The sequence below is a fragment of the Lycium ferocissimum genome, chromosome 4 (assembly GCF_029784015.1).
Source record: "Lycium ferocissimum isolate CSIRO_LF1 chromosome 4, AGI_CSIRO_Lferr_CH_V1, whole genome shotgun sequence".
Lineage (NCBI taxonomy): Eukaryota > Viridiplantae > Streptophyta > Magnoliopsida > Solanales > Solanaceae > Lycium > Lycium ferocissimum.
The window spans coordinates 41,473,450-41,486,001 of record NC_081345.1 but is presented as its reverse complement, the minus strand read 5'-3'; the positions used below and the strand labels follow the sequence as shown (position 1 = coordinate 41,486,001).

Sequence of the window (12,552 nt, the reverse complement as noted above, 5' to 3'; positions counted from 1 at the left end):
TGAACAAGGACTTGGTAAAAGCTCTCAACTTATATTCCTGGAAATTGAAGTTGAATTTGGCCTTTTGTTGTTTGATCTTTTGGTATTTTTATGCTTAATTTGTTTTTGGTATTCTTATGAAAAATTGTTTCTTTATTCTGTTGGTGGTTGCTTTGAATAAGGACTTGGTAATTTGTTGAATTTTTGGAAGTTGTATAGAAAATCTCTGGACTTATATTTCTGAAATTGAAGTTGAATTTGGGCTTTTGTTGTTTGATCTTAAATACCCTTTTGGGTTCTGTTGACCGTGTGTTATGGGTTTTGTTTTTGAAATTTTCTCTTGAAGGTGTGAACTTTTGTGCTTGTGGATGTAGAAGATCAAGTAAATTCTGTATTTTGGATAAAGTTAATTTTATTTCATTTGACTGTAATTTCCCCAATTTGTTTATTGGTATTTATAAATTATAACCAACTGTTTCTTTAATACATATTGGCTTCTTGGATACTTTGAACAAGGAAAGTGGTTTATTACTTGTTTAAATTTGGAAGTCATGGTCAAAAAGACTTAACTTTAAATTTTCTTTCTGGAATTGGGATTTGCTCTCTTGTTGTTTGATTTTTCAGAACCTTTTCTGGGTTTTATTAGCCTTGCTTGTTGGGCTTTTTTCAACTTTCCTTTGATGAAGGTCTGAACTTTGTGTTTGGGGCTTTGTAAGGTCAGATAAAATCATCTTTCAATAAAAGAACTTTTATCATTGTTCTTTTGAATGAAGCTTTTCTTTTGTTGGTGATAGATTGATAGTATTATGTAATTTTTCAAGGCATCCACCTGGATTGCTGCTATTATGCCTTTTTGCTTGCGGGGTCTCTTTTGCCTCCTTGTTTGCCGTTCTTCCCATTTAAATCTGTGAGGATTGCTTTTCTGCTTGTATCTGACTTGTCCTATAATCTTTATTTTGGTTGTCCTGTATGTGGGGGATTTGAGTACTTCTAGTTCGTGGGAATCACTAGTTTTCTTTAGAAGATTATCTAGTATAGATATGAAATGGGACCGAACAGAGCATATGGATACATAGATTCATATACTTTTTCTCAACTGGTTTGGAAATGAGGCATAGTTGATTGATTGATTGATAATACTGACTCGTCATCTAATTTTTTTCACTTGCAGTCTTAAATTTTCTTGCTGGATTTAGCTCAGGAGAAATTGGATTTGTTCTTGCAATGCATTTTTTCAGTCAACTGCTTAATTAGGACCTTTGATTGATGCGGTTATGACTGAGCCCCTCACCAAGATGGTTTTGGATAAAAGAGCTCTTACCACTCTTGTTGCTATTGTAATCTACTTGGTCTTGAGTTTCTCCCTTTGCTGTGCTCTTCAAGGCGACATTGACTGTCTGAAATCTATAAAATATTCATTAGAAGATCCATTGAATTACTTGAACTCTACATGGAATTTCGATAATCAGACCGAAGGTTTCATCTGCAAATTTACTGGGATTCAGTGCTGGCATATTGATGAAAACAGGGTTCTGAGTATCAGTCTTCCTGACATGGGTCTAAGGGGAAATTTTCCACGTGGTCTTAAGAATTGCTCCTCTATTACATCATTAGATCTTTCGAGCAACAAGCTCAATGGAAGTATTCCAACTGATATCTCCAAAATTATAGGTTTTGTGGTAAACCTAGATCTCTCATCCAACCATCTATCAGGGGAAATTCCAGTGGATCTTGCAAACTGCTCTTTTTTGAATAACATTAAACTTGAAAACAACCGGCTTACAGGTCCAATTCCTCCACAATTTGGCCTGCTTGGTCGGCTCAAGACTTTTAATTTAGCGAACAATCAATTGACTGGGCCAGTTCCAAATTTCATAAATGTAACTATTCCTGCTGAGAGCTATGCCAATAATCCTGGACTCTGTGGGGGACCGTTATCTCCTTGCCGGGGTCCTCCTAAGAATCCCCGTATTGGAATCATTGTCGGTGCAGCAGTTGGTGGGGTCACTTTAGGTGCTGTATTGTTGACTTTCGGTATGATCTTCTATTTGAGAAAGATATCCAGGAAAAGGAAAAAGGATGACGATCCTGAAGGGAATAAATGGGCTAAGAGTATTAAGGGTTCCAAGGCAATCCAGGTGAGAATTTTTTACTCCACTTAATCATTAAAAACTAGTCTCATCCCAATTTATGTCAAGGTGTTTGACTGGTCACGGAGTTTAATAATGAAAGAAAGACTTTTGAAACATGTGGCCTAAAATAAGCGATAGATAGTTGTGGCTATAAATCATCTCATTAAGGGTAAAATGGAAAGTTTAAAGTCAAGTCAACTTGTTACCACTATCATAGAAAGGTGTCATTCTTTTTGGGACTGACTAAAGGAAAGAGTGTCACATAAATTGGGCCGGACAGAGTATCTCTTTATTGAAATTTCTGTTCGCGTTTTGTTGATACGTCAAAAATCAATTCTAGTGGGTTGTGATTTTTGTTTAGGATTCTACTGTAGCATTGTGATCATATTTAGAACCATACATTCGTGTTTTTGTACAAGCATTTAACTAATGAATTTTCTCCTGCCCCTGTGTGATTTTTTCTCTTGCTCAAGCTTTCTTCATTGACTTAAGGTGCCTTATTTTCAGCTTTCAATGTTTGAGAAGTCTACTTCAAAAATGAGATTAAGTGATCTCATGAAGGCCACCAACAACTTCAGCAAAAACAATATTATTGGGTCAGGAAGAACGGGGACTTTTTACAGAGCAGTACTTGATGATGGCACTTCACTTATGGTTAAGAGGCTGCAGAATACTCAACACTCGGAGAAAGAGTTTATGTCTGAGATGGCTACTTTGGGAAATGTAAAGCACCGTAACCTGGTTCCTCTTTTAGGTTTCTGCATGGCAAAAAAAGAAAGGCTGTTGGTCTACAAAGACATGCCAAATGGGACCTTGCATGATAAGTTACATTCACTGAGTGAGGGGGAAAAAACTCTAGATTGGCCTATGAGACTCAAAATCGGCATTGGAGCAGCCAAAGGATTTGCATGGCTTCACCACACCTGCAATCCTCGTATCATTCACAGAAATATTAGTTCGAAATGCATCTTGTTGGACGTGGAATATGAACCGAAAATATCAGATTTCGGACTTGCTAGGCTCATGAATCCAATCGACACTCATTTGAGTACCTTTGTCAACGGAGAATTCGGGGACTTCGGTTATGTTGCTCCCGAGTACGCACGAACTCTCATGGCTACACCAAAAGGTGATGTGTTCAGTTTTGGTGTTGTACTGCTCGAGTTAGTAACCGGAGAGTTACCGACTTCTGTGACCAATGCTCCTGAGACCTTTAAGGGGAATTTGGTGGAATGGATCTCACAACTCTCTGGTGAATCTAAGCTTCAAGACGCAATCGACCAGTCATTGTTGAGTAAAGGTCATGACAGTGAGATTTTCCAGGTCCTTAAAGTTGCTAGCCGATGTGTGTTGTCTGCTGTTCCTAAGGAGAGGCCGACAATGTTTGAAGTGTACCAGCTTTTGAGAGCTATCGGAGAGCGATATCATTTCACAACTGATGATGACATTTTGATGATGCCTACAGAGAGTGATAGCGGATTTCAAATGGACGACCTCATTGTTGCTCAATAAGTAAAAGAGGCTCGTCGATAATGGTTGAGCAAGTAAGATACAGTATTTAATAGAATCATAGTCCTTTGAAATTGTAGGTTGTTGTCTGTTATGCATAATCTTTTCTATCATGTACAAATACCACGTTCTCTATCTATATATCATTCTGTAAGTCCCTTCTTCTTAGCTACCCAACTATGTAATTTGTGCTTTTTTTTTTTTCCCTCTGTATTTTTAATGGTTAAGAGATTTATACAGATTTGGTTTTTTAGTTCTGTTTTCCAATTAAGTTCCTGTACAGATTAGATGTTAGTCGTTATTTTTCGCTGCTTGAACAATGTTGTCTGATCTTCCAGTAATTATAAAATGCTTTGTGAAGCAAAAGGATATCATCTTTTAAAGCTGATATGAACATGTGATATTCATGTTATCAAAAGTAATGCAGATCAACAATTTGAACAGCTCTTTAGATGGGCGAGTGTGTCCGTATGAACAAGTAATGTGATCTTATCAGCCTTTATTTTAAGCAATTATTTGCTCCAGACGTACGACAAGACATTCGAGCTGTCTCTCCATTAGTTGACATGGAAATTGAAAGAGATCAACCACTCAAAGTTGGATCTCAAATGTTCCAAACATGTATAAGCGTGACGATTGAAGTAGAGAGTTTTAAATGAGCCAGTCACACAATTCAACATCTACCAGTTCAATGACCCTTTTTGGTCTAGATTTTCCTACTATATTAGTTGTACAGCTTATCAGTAAAGTAACTCAATTTTTTTCTGATCTTACTAACTTAAAAAACAAAATTGCTGCTGAATCTTTTAGAGGAAAAACTGCTCTATACATATCAAAAGGATAAAGAATTTCCAATATCTTATACAATGATCTATATAACTACAACATACAAAAAGAAACAAAGAGTTCACATCTACCCGAAAATTCGTGGTGCACAATCTCGGCCAAACTCTTATAAGGCCTTTATAGTAGATTACATTGGTTTTGGCCAAAAGCAAAAACTAGGGGTTGCCCGTTATGATCAAATATGTGGCTACTAAGGAGAGGAACATTCCTCATCAGACGAACTATGCTGCCGTTTAGCTGGGTACCCGACAGGTTGTAGATTTGGATTAACTGGAACTGGAAATTTATGCGCCGAACTAACTACTGTCCTCTCATTGATCATTCCGACTTCCTTGCAAACCCGATCAAGAATCATTAGGAAGTCTTTGACCACCATGAAGGTTCTGAAAGGGTGAGCCTCTTCTCTAGCTGAATCTCCATGGAAATACTCGGTTATTTCTTTCACCAGAGACATGGCCAACGCTTCTTGAGCTTGGAGCGTTACAATCTTCTCTTCAGCTACTTCCATAAAGCTGTTCATGGTCTCGGAGAATTTTTTAGTACTGCTTTCCTCCAATCCAACTGCTTCAATCGATCCTACAACCTCAGCAATGTTTCCAATCCCCTTAGAAAGCTTTAAAACATCGCTGTGTAGCACTTCTGAATCCATGGCAGCAGCTTTTTTAACATTTATAAGTTCTGAACTAATGTTGGAAACAACCTGGAGGCCAAGTTTCCGGCACTTAATGTCATCATTAGTGGTAGACTGTCCGTTCTGGTTTCCTCCAGAAAGACGAGCACCTTCACCTTTTATAATCTCCTGAACCACAAAATGCAAGAGAGTTGTTTTCCCATCTGCTCCCTTGACATCTACAAGCTTTAGCAGTGTGTCCAGTTTGAAGGCATGAGCATCACCCCTGTTTGTCCCAACATTCATTCGGTTTCCCGTCTTCAGCACCGCTTCTAGAAGCTTTAAGAACATTCTGCTACTTCTCAACTCTTCACATGCTGCCTGTAATAGGAAAGCTTTATAAGGACATAATACACAGGTTCTATTTTCTCATTTCTGTTGACACAGGCAGTTCACAAGGGAAAATAAAATATTTGGAACTTGCGAATCATTGTAGATGATTATTCCCAAGTCCAACATTTAGCAGTTAATCTCCTAGAACACAGCAAGAGCAGATATATCAACCTAATAGGATCTCTGTTGTTCCCCAGACGGTATTTCTCTTTCAGTTGAATTCAAAATTTCTCACAGATACTAGTCACTAGAGTAGCACATTGAGCAAACTTTCCTAACAATGACATAATGCTTAATATTTCCAGAGTTAAAAGAGTTTTCTAGATACAAATTTGTTTGCTTCTTCAAATTGCTAGTGTTGAGCATAAATACTTCACTCAAGGTTATCTTCTGATCAAGATCAAAATTCTTCTCGTGAATAGATGATCAATAACAAGTAGAAGTTGATATTCATGACTTAAAATAATTACCTCTAGAGTTTCAAATGACTTTCTGAGGTAGTCAACCTCATAATTGAAATTTGATATATACAGCATAGCATCTACCCTTTTGAATGCAAAAGGTATATCAAGCACTGCTTTCAGAAACTTCTCTGCTGGCCCGAGCTTGAATGGAGAATCGTCTTTGTATTCTTTTAGCTTACGTTCTTCTTCTTTGGATGGAGCCATCTTCAATAATATCTCAAGAAGCTCACTCCCAATATTTTCAGCATTTCCTGAATAGAGAATGTAATTTGTTAGGGCAGTCTATTTTCCTACATCCAAACACTTTACAAGTTCTAGATACACTTGAACTTCTGTCTATTGATCAAACCATTAAAGAACAGTTAATGAAGGTAAAATTATACACATGGTAGAACTTCTACCTATTGATGAAACCATCGAAGAACATTTTGGTAAGCTATCCAGAAATTCAACCATTTGATCAAATATAAACTGAGTTATTTTGCCTCAGTCGGTACTCAGCAATCAGAAGGTTTATTTGGCAACATTAAACAAGCACTACCATCATTCCTCTCATTTTCAGCTCTTAATTTACAATTTAGAGAAGGATTTAACTTCTATAAACCAACAAATGTAAAGAACTTTTACAGTATCAAGCATCTTAACCAATTGCAGTAGGTAACCTTTCTTATATTCCAGGTTACAGATCTCAATGACTACGCGTAGTTATCTTTTAGGTCAACCCGATAGCATAAAAATCGATATATATAAGTTGCTAAACTCTTCAAAGAAGGGTGAAAATGAAGAATACCTTCTAAAAGGGCTTCACATACTTCCTCTGTGGTTACATTCAGGGCCCTCAGCAAAATTGCAATGTTTTGCGACTTCTTTGGATCAAGTACCCTATTCTCTTCTCTTGGTGAAGGAAGAACAGCGCGTCTAGCTGTTTCGTTTGTACTCAAAGTAGTAGTCTTCGCAACAAATAATGTCTCTATCATCTCTTCATTCAACCTGCAAATAAATCAGCTCTATTCAACTTATACAACAAAAGGCGAATGAATATCCGTGATGAAAGGTTACACATAGTAAGCTTTGCTCGGACTCTCCAAAAATGTTGCCCCACCCATGTCGGATCCTCTGAAAATGCACTATTTTTCGAGGATCGGACATGCCCCATCAGCATTTTTGAAGAGTCTGAGCAACCAGGATAGTAAGAGTTACAGATAATCATACTTAAATGAGCTCTATTCAACCACTACTGGAAAAACAAGAATTAGTAACAGACAAATTCTGTAGCTAAACAGCAAAATCTGTTAGTCCTATAAGTTCGTTGCTAATTCCAGTTTTTTTTTTTTTTTTTTTTTTAAGTACTTAACTTACACAACAACAAACAATGAATATCTGTGATGAAATTTTAAGCAGTAGTAAGAGTTAAAAGATTTTAACATACTTAAATGAGCTTGATTTGAGTTGATCCCACACCATTTCCCGATCCGAACTTGCTCTCACTTTATCCCAATGCAATGTTTTCAACTTTGGTTTCACCTCTTCATTTTTCTCCGTATGCTCCAAAATAGAAGGCAACTCCATTGCTATGGGTTTCAAAGGAGTTTCAACAACTGAATTGTCGAACACTGCGTTTGACGATAAACCCGAGGGTATTTTCGGGCTTTCCACGTTCTTCGCAGGTGGCGGTGGTGGAGGATGACGTGGCGGTAGTGGAGCAAAAGCTGGCGTGGCATGCTGACGTGGCGGTGGCGGAGGAGGAGGAGGTGGATACTGAGGTGGCAAAGCGGTGTTAACAGCTACCAAATCCGGCGACTTAGGTCTGAATGAACTTTCCCTTTTCGGACTCAAACTCCCAGTTGGCGAAATGCTCAACGAAACAGACCGGGCCGGAGAACCCGACCCGGAACTCGAAGATGTACCCGACCCGGAAGATGAGCTATCAAATTTCTCAGCTTCAACAGCATTAAAATCTCTTCTTGACAATGACCCACCAATAGATCCAGCTGAAGAGTAAAAATCCACGTCATTCTCAGCTGAACCGGAAAAAAACCGGGTACTTCCGTAATTTTGTCTTACATTATTATTATTATTATTATTATGCCGTCCAATTAACGGCGGTAATGGACGGAGCTCAGGTGAGTCCATTTTTCTATCAGAACTAGGGTTAGGGTTACTATTATTAGTACTACGGTTTTGAGGATTATGTGTTTCAACTTCACCATGGGAATTTACTAAAGTACCCAAATAAAGAAACTCTGAACTTGTTTGAGATGGTCTTTGAAGCTTAGGAATAGGAATATTACCATCATTTTTAGCACTATCACGATTAAACCCATTATTATTGGATGTTTGAGTTTTGGGGTCATTTTGTTTTCTTTTTTTACGTATATGTAAGAAGATAGTGATGGAAAGAACAATAATAGCTGCAAGAACACAGATAACGGCTGTTATAGTGAGTTTAGAGGAAACAGGTTTGGTTTTGGAGGTGTTGTTTGGGAGAATAATGGAAGAAACATTTGCTGGAACTGAAGTAGTATCTGTAGGGGGTAGTGGGGGTGGTGGAGGTGAAATATCAGAAGGGTAAGATGGGAAAAATGGGTTATTATTATCATTATTGTTGTTATCATTGGGAGGAGTAGAGCCTTGAAATGGGTATTCAGTGTGGGGTGGGGGAGAGGGGGTAGGGGGTTGCGTAGGTGGTGGGGTGGTTATGGGGTATAAAGGTTCATGAAGAACACGGCGGTTGGTGGTGGTGGCAAATGATAAGTAGAAGTACTGAGCTGAGAAACATAGGAAAAAGATGAAGCAAAAGGGAAACACCATTGTGTACAGATGCTTTTTTTTTTTTTCGAGGAAAGAAATATTTTTTTGCCACTGAATCAAGAAGAAGATCCTAAGTAGTACAGAGCTGAGAAACAGATGAAGAAAAAAGGAGCTCCCATTGTAAACAGATGGTTTTTTTTTCCCAAGGAAAAATGAGTTTTCTTTATGATAAGAATAAGGTGTACTTTTGCCACTGAATCAAGAATCAAGAAGGAGTTGCTTACTGTTGACGTTTTTTGTTTTTTGGTTTATGTTATTTCTTTGTGAATTGTATGTTATGTTGTTTGTGAAGAGTCTGAGATTTTTCAGCAAGATTCTTTTTAGGGTATTTGGTCAATGGGGAAATGGTAGCAGAAGACAAATGACTGGAGGCATAGGGGCTGGGGGAGTTTGGCTGAGTTTACACAGTGGGGGAAAAAAGACAGAAATTTTGATGAGAGGAAAAGAGAACAAAGAGAGTGACAGAAAGTTGAGGAGAAAAAAAAAGGGAGAAAAAGGGGTTTTGTTTGTGTGAAAAGGTAGAAAAGGGGAGAGATTATGGAGTAATTATTGTATTATAAGTAGTGCTTAGGAGAATGGAGCAATTTGATGGACAGAGATTTTGGGTGGTGAATCCAGCTAATAATATTCTCTGCAGGTCTGTGCTGCCTGTTGTTGCGTGTGATGATTCATGCAAGTTGAGTGTTATAACGCCGTTACTCATAATTTCTCATAAGTGTCCGCTTTTCAGTTTTTCTTTTTTCCATGATCAAGTGGCCATTGCTTTTGCCACCTTTGTTCTATTTCCTGCCGTAATGAGACCTTTACCTAGGAGATATCATTATTTATGTTAAAATAGGAGTATTTCATTTCACCATTTTCAATTTTAACGTACTCGGTTAAGTTGCTATAAGGCTTGATCCAGAGCGATTTCCAAATTATGATCTCAGATATAGGTAGTGTATGACTATGATCAGCTTGTACCATAAGGTATTGGATTAATCCTGCAGATAAGCGGTATTTAGTTGTCAATGATATGGAATTTAGATAAATTGTCAGTGATAAGTTAGAGGAAAGTAAAGATAAGTCTGCGTCATTTATATACTCCGTATGACATAAGTTTGATTGGACATAAACTTTCAAAATAATATTGAATTTGTGATCTTAAATACTATTCCTATGATATTTGTATAGCTATGAAAGTATGGTATTTATTGGATGTAATAAGAAGCTTATAGTGGCCTTTTTAAAAAAAAAAAAAAAAAACCGACTAATGTCATAGAATAAAATAAAACAAATTATCTTCTTTCTTCTGTTAGAATTACTCATCATATTTCTTAACGATAAGTACTAACTATATATATTATGTGATTGACTAAATATGAAAGTTAAGAGAAAAAAGATTTGTTAACACCTAAAATTGTATTGGAATTTATAGTATTAACTCTTAACTATGTCATAATATTATTATTACTATAAAAGCATATCAATATTGCAATAACAACAATATACCTAGTGTAATCCCACAAATTATGTTTGGAGAGAGTAGAATGTACGCAGATTTTGCTCCTCTTACATTGAGGGATAGAGGGGTTGTTTTTTATAGACCCTCGACTCGGGATAAATCAATAACAAAAGCATGTCAAATAGGAAAAGGAACAGTAATTACAACAAAATGGTACGCTAAGCGAATAACACGAGACAGTAGATAATAACAGAAATTGAAGAACAAGAAACTACAAAGAAATATTACGACTATTAGTAAGGAAGGACATAAAAGCATATCAATATGTCAATAAAAAGAAAATATATCATTTGTTTTGAAACGGACTAGATTGAAAAGAATGATGCATAAAATAAAACAAAGAGATTATATGTAAAGCAATAATTTGAACTTGATTAGTAAGCTCCTCGAAGCAAGCAAAGGCCAATGTGATTTATTCATTATTGGAGGAATTTTGGATGCTGCGTTGCATGGTTCATACTTCCACTGCATTACAAATGAATTAAGTACAATATATTCCTAGAAGACAGCAATAGTATCATATATTAAGAAAAAGCATTATTTGACTGATTTGGTATTTTTGGTAATAATATACAGAAGAATGTGGCCGACAATGATTTAACAAATATTATAAGCTCCATAGACATTAGTGCTCTCCTTACCCAATATTTAAATCAGCATAAAATCACCTCCCACGTACAGTAGGAATATAAACTAGTACTAACAGCCACTGTGTTTGAAAATGAGTCATCAAGATCGAGAGAGCAAAGAGAAATAAATAACCCCTTTTTCAAAAGATTTGTTATGAAATACTAACAAATATGCAAGACAAAGTAATGTAGCCAAAGAAGCCGGGGAGAGGGAGGAAAACTTTATTTCTTTTTAATTTGGTGTACAAATTAACTGATTTAGTTTCTTATGTTTCAAAGAAAAGGAGTTGATGTGAGGATTTTCAGGAAACTATTGTAAGGTTTTCCATAAGCCGCTTGCAAGTTACCCGCTTAATTGCAAGACTAAGTTATGTGTATTTACACAATTAAATTATTTAAAAGCTAATTACAAATAAATTTTTATAACAAATGTTAATTGATAATATGGTAAAAATAGTAATAGTAATAGATTTACTGTCACAAAGTAAACTACATTATTCGTGTATGAAAAATGTTGCATTGTAAATATATATAATTTAATTTTTTTAAAGTAACTAGAAATTAGAGCCAGGACGGATAAAAATCGATATAACTCAGTAGCTGTGGCCCAAACTAACTACTTTGATCCAACAACTTACTAGGAATAGGTTTTGGCTTAGGAAAAACCCTATAAAGGAAATCATAATATATACAAAAATGAAATTTAGAACACATATATTAGTACTTGAGGTCATTGTCAAAATATAAATTCATAAATTTTAAATTTTAGATTCACCTCTAATCAAACATACTCCTCTTTCCAATGGCTTAGGGATTTGGTGTGAACATATGAGCTCTAATATAGAATTCAAACTTACCCCTTAAGAAAGAATTGTTTTTGTACCTTTAGTAGTACTTGTAGATAGTATTATTCAACATTTCAACGCATTAAGATTCTTCGACCAAAGAGTAAATTTATAAATCCATTCAACAACCCGATAACCTTTGCAATTTGACATTATTGAGTTGTCCACTAGTATCTAAACAATTGTTTATTAGAAAAAAGGGTAAAAGTTGCAAATTAACACTTATTTCGTTATATAACTTTACATAATACTTTTTTTGTAACGGAACAAAACAAAGTTGTACTGGTACAAAGTAAATTGGATGTGTCTGATCATAGGTAGGTCCATTCCTTTAAAACACGAAGAGTGCATTTATTACTTCTATCCGTATAATATCATTTTATCTTTCTTTTAAACATCTCATTTAATCTACACTTCACTAACTAAAGCTATATAAGAGTAAATTTGTAAAAAATAAATATTTTCTATTTTTCTAAATCTTTAAATATTTTAGAACAGATTTCGTTTGCTAAAAATCCGAAACAACGAGTATTATTATTTGGGAATGAATTAAGTACTCCTCCATAAATACTTTTCTTGTTTAGTATTGTTTGAAACTTCCCATGAATTTTTTACAAATAGAATGAAAATTTTACTATATCACCCCCAATAATTTAAAAGTTGTGCATCCACTAATAATTTCTTGAAGTTTCCAACCCAATAGTTATCCAGAGGGTAAAAGAGCAACAAAATAGTAAATTATCTCTTGATTTTTCAAACTGGACAAGTAAAAATGGACAACTATTTTTATTTTACGGGACAAGTAAAAATGGACAGAGGGAGTATTATGA

General features: G+C 35.8%; 2 protein-coding genes across 2 annotated transcripts; one reads left to right on the top strand and one right to left on the bottom strand.

Annotated features, from left to right (window-relative positions):
* The first annotated feature begins 1,141 nt into the window (after window positions 1-1,141).
* On the top strand, window positions 1,142-3,853 carry LOC132052996 (probably inactive leucine-rich repeat receptor-like protein kinase At5g48380). The gene is made up of 2 exons (XM_059444761.1): window positions 1,142-2,117; window positions 2,619-3,853. The coding sequence occupies exons 1-2, from the start codon at window positions 1,254-1,256 to the stop codon at window positions 3,621-3,623; spliced, it is 1,869 nt and encodes a 622-aa protein (XP_059300744.1). The 5' UTR covers window positions 1,142-1,253; the 3' UTR covers window positions 3,624-3,853.
* Window positions 3,854-4,446: 593 nt separating this feature from the next.
* LOC132052995 (formin-like protein 1) lies at window positions 4,447-9,320 on the bottom strand. Its single transcript, XM_059444760.1, has 4 exons — window positions 7,363-9,320; window positions 6,724-6,923; window positions 5,940-6,184; window positions 4,447-5,457 (listed from the first exon to the last, which is right to left on the bottom strand). Exons 1-4 carry the CDS (start codon window positions 8,742-8,744, stop codon window positions 4,657-4,659), a joined length of 2,628 nt encoding a protein of 875 aa, XP_059300743.1. The 5' UTR covers window positions 8,745-9,320; the 3' UTR covers window positions 4,447-4,656.
* Window positions 9,321-12,552: the final 3,232 nt, after the last annotated feature.